The 4,637-nt window shown below is 43.1% G+C and overlaps 1 protein-coding gene across 1 annotated transcript; it reads left to right on the top strand.

Annotated features, from left to right (window-relative positions):
- Positions 1-99: 99 nt before the first annotated feature.
- Positions 100-1,065, top strand: LOC310777953 (beta-1,3-galactosyltransferase 2-like; the record flags this gene model as incomplete). The annotated part of the gene is made up of 1 exon (XM_083638287.1): positions 100-1,065. One exon carries the CDS (start codon positions 100-102, stop codon positions 1,063-1,065), a length of 966 nt encoding a protein of 321 aa, XP_083494413.1.
- Between the last annotated feature and the right edge of the window lie 3,572 nt (positions 1,066-4,637).

Genomic DNA, 4,637 nt, shown 5'->3' with positions numbered 1-4,637 from the left:
TTTATGACCTCACTGATGATGTCACACAATGTCTATAAGTGACATCAGTTCACTGGACTTTGTCATTGCGATAATCAGTGAGTGATGCATCCCCGGCTTATGGCGATCCGGAGGAAATATGTCAAATACATCTATTTCTTCATCCTGGTAGCAGCCTTCCTCTACTACATCTCTGACTGGAACTGGGTAAAGAAGTCACCGGAATCAGCATGGGAGGCTCCTTTGCCGTACCATGTGGCCTATCCACGCAACTACAAGTTCATCATGGACGACACAAAGGTTTGTAAGGCGAATAACCCTTTCCTGGTTCTGATGGTCCCGGTGTCGCCCAGTGAGGTGGCCGCTCGTGACGCCATCCGGATGACATGGGGCAAAGAGAGCCTGGTTCAGGGTGAGCTGGTCCAGACTCTCTTCATGCTGGGTCTCCCTGGAGGAGCCGATGCTGTGCAGCAGCAGGAGAAGCTCCAACAGGAGAACCTGCAGCACCACGACCTGATCCAGAGCGACTTCCAAGACAGCTACTACAACCTGACCATCAAGACTATGCTGATGCTGGAGTGGCTGAGTGTACACTGCGTTGCGACGTCCTACGTCATGAAGATTGACTCGGATATGTTCCTCCATGTCCCGAATTTGGTTAAACTGCTGCGGAATGCCACAACGCCAAAACAGAACTACATTACAGGCAAGGTGTACTGGAACGCCCCGGTTCAAAGAGACAAAGGCGATAAATGGTACATTCCAAGGGAGGTGATTGCTGAGCCTAAGTACCCTCCATATGTTAAGGGTATGGTCTATGTCATGTCCCCGGACCTCCCTGGGAAGATCCTGGGGGTGTCCCCACAGATCAAGCCCTTCTACATCGAAGACGTCTACCTCGGTATGTGCCTGAAACGCCTGGGCATCTCCCCCACGGAGCCCCCCGAAAAGTCAATGTTTGTTCCGTTTCCGCAGTTTCCCCTCAGCTCTTGCAGCCTTTCTAAAGTGATCGCCGTGTTGACGGCGAGCGTCCCACAGATGATGAGCGTATGGAACACGAGCAGGGAGCGTGGAGATCCATGCTAGAACCTCAATATTTTTTCCCACACTGGCAGGACAAAATCAATAGGAGAGCCACTTTTACCACAAAACATCAAAAGCCAGCCCAACCAAGCATATCTGCCTACTAATTTCGTCTAGCGCCCTATGAAATCAGTTTCATTGTTTTCCCTTTTTTCTAAATTTTGTTTTACTGTTTACGCTATTTTTAATAATCAGAAATAGTGTAGAAAAGGCCCTCATACCGACTGATGAGACGATGCACATGGGAACACCCACCGGTCGGATTCAAACCAGTGACATAACGATGATGTCACTGCAGCATGACATCACAGCAGGTGCACCTGTCATGTAATCGGTGATGTCATACATGCCAAGATATAAGTGATGTTTCAGAGTTCACCACTCTCTCTACTCTCTACGATTCTCTGTTCAACTGCCACGTACGCTGCCTTACTTCTCTGCCTGCGATACTCCAATAAAGCTTGAAAGACATCTCCATGGTTCTTATCGGTCATCTGTGGCGACTTCCGTTCTAAAAAGTCCAGCACAAAATAAGTGGAAGCTACAACTTCCCTACAAATAGTGTCTAATAATGTGATGAATGAATAAATAAATGAACAAACAATACGATAATATAGCCGCAAGCGGCAGTAGCAGGGGTTCTAGCATTGCCCAAATGAATTTGACCTTGGCCAAAAGTGTCTGGGTGTGAGGACACAGACCTAATTTATCACTTTAAATATCTGGTAAGTTTCTGGAGTTATGGCTGTTATTGTGTACTAGAGGTTCGGCCCCGAAATAAACGGACAATCACAAGAGCACAAAAAATAGTTTCTGATCCATCTCACCCAGCCAATCACCTGTTCCAACTGTTGCCCTCTGGACGGCGCTACAGATCAATTTCCACCAAAACAACCCGATTCAAAAACAGTTTTTTCCCCACTGCCATCAGGTTTCTGAACTCCACTCACCTCTGAAATCTCACTGTATACCTCTCCAGCAATGTATATGTTGAATGTTCTGTATTTATGGTGCCATATGTCTGTTTATGTACTGTAATGTCTTATGCTGACACAATATTCATGTGCTATAACAATTGCTGTACCGAAAGCAAATTCTGCCGACTTTGTTGTGCAGTCCTTAATAAATGAATCTGAATCTGAAATAACCTGACCATCAAGACTATGGTGATGCTGGAGAGGCTGAGCGCACACTGCGTTGCGGCGTCCTACATCACCATTGTAAATCTCCATGTCACTGTCTGGCTGAATATGATCATAAGATTTATATCCACTTTGACAAGCATCACAGGTATGTCTTTGCTAAAGCTGTGACAGGGGGGCCTCTGACAGGGCCTTGCTGTAGCCGCCCCCTCCCTCTGGAATGCCCTCCCCAGTCACATCCGACAGGCCTTCATAGTCATATGTCATTTTTCATGTTCCCATTAGGTGCCATATAAACCATGGGAACATTGAGCCCTGGGAACATTGAGCCAAGGGAACATTGAGCTGACTTCATGTTGATCCTGCACTCTGACCTCCCTGGAGCAGGCACATGCAAAGAGCATTTCCATAAAGCATGAGGTGGAAACTGACTGTCAAAATAAACCAAAGAATTAAGGAACCATTATTGGTTTTGCAACATGCAAATAGTCCACAGTCCTGCTTCGCTCTCTCACACACAAACACAAACATCAGCACCACACATCCATCAAGATCTATTCTGACTGGACACCTGTGCACAGCAGTCCAGTCATTTTGGAAATCGCAAAGGACACAAAGGAATGTCAGAAGCAAATACTACCGACAAGGTTGGTCTCTAGATTTAATTATTCTTACTACTATTTTAATTTATATAACTGTAAGAAATAAATTATACTCAATGTAATGTTGGTCACTTCTGTGGTAACACATTACGATAAGGGTACATTAATTAAGGTTAAGCATACGGTGACTTTAACTACATTTTGATTTCATTTATTTATTTGATCCCTTTTTTGTCTCTATTTTTTATTCACCTTCTACAGGTATCTGTGTTGGTATGTAAGTGAACTATGCTGTCTCATGGTTTCCCTATTTTGTTGGAAGACCCAATAAGATGAGGTGGAATAGGATTATGGGTCATTTTTCTTCTCACAGTCAAGCCAAAGAACAAAGAATGAATGGTTTATTTTTAAAGTTTGATGTGGGTTTTCTCTAATCAGTGTGGTCAGACCACCTCATCTTCATCTTCTCAAATCAGTGTGGCCAGACCACCTCATCTTCGTTAAATTGATTTAAATAATTAATTGATAAAAAAAAACTTTGGAAACACTCAATCTACAAGAACAAAAGAGCTTCATCTTTTGAAATCCACCGTGGATTAGTCACCTTCTGCTCATTGTTTCAATACACTGTTGTCATTTAATATCCTGCTTTTCTGACACACTCTAATTGACTTTACGAGCAGGATGATGTTGCACTATGAACCCAAATACTTAAGGTCCTTACAAATCAAGAGCGATGCGAATATACAGCACGAAATTACGATGCGAGTTTTGACCCACGTGTCAATCACAGCCACAGATGTGTACACGTTGGAAGCGAATTTCTGAAAAATCGACCGTGGTTCGAAAAAATAAACGCCGCAATAATGCTCAGCGAAACATCGCCGTTGGTATGTACGGTTGCATAGACTGAAATACGTTCGGAAAATATTGTTGACGTGCAAATTAATCGCACACAAAAAACGCTTCCGATGTGTAAGGACCTTTAGTCTCAGGGCTTAAAATTCACTTTGCAAACTGGGGGGGAATTTCCCCCTTATGTTCTTCAGATAGGGGGGATTTATAGATTTTGGGGGGGGATCTATAGACTTTGGGGGGGCTTTTTTCAGCCGATAATATAACCGACAAATATCTGGTTCTCATGTCCGATAAGTGATAATTTCACATTTCTGTATTTAAAAAAGGACGTTCTTAACCTGTAGTTTATGCACACAATGTGTTTTGTCTGCAGACTATAGGAGCCATAGGCTTTTGGTTCTATGAAAGCCTTCATTTTTTGTATTGAGTGATACACTTTAATAAAACACTCATCATATTATATCAGAAGTTCTTTGTTTTGTGTTCACAAGAGTGATGTCAGTTAGATTTGGTCAGAGCTCTGGAATATTAGTTAAATCATCCATCTTTGCTCACTACATCTGCCTTTCTTACTGTCATGTTACTGGCAAAGCTGTAACAAATTTGGCATTGGGGAGAGTTCTAATGGGCGGGCATGGGAAGTCTGTCCCACTATAAACCATTAGGCTATCTGTGTGTTTCCACCTGATTAAAGAAAATACATTATGTGATGTTGACTGATGTTTTATGTATTACATAAAATCACAATCAGGTGGAAGCGTTTTTAAATCAAAGGTGAAACGACACAGATATTATGGTTTATAGAGGGACTTACCCCACACGCAATTTAACGTTAGCTCTGGTTAGCCACTGTAACGTTAGCCAGCTGTTCTAGAGCCACCGACCGACACAAACCCTGGACGTTTCATTTCAGGTAAAACATCAGGGTTTTTTATATGGATTACGCCAGCTCTGGGAGTATGAAGTGCTTTGA

Source organism: Poromitra crassiceps (genome assembly GCF_964638095.1).
Source record: "Poromitra crassiceps genome assembly, chromosome: 6".
Taxonomy (NCBI): Eukaryota; Metazoa; Chordata; class Actinopteri; order Beryciformes; family Melamphaidae; genus Poromitra; species Poromitra crassiceps.
This window is presented reverse-complemented; position numbering and strand designations above follow the sequence as displayed.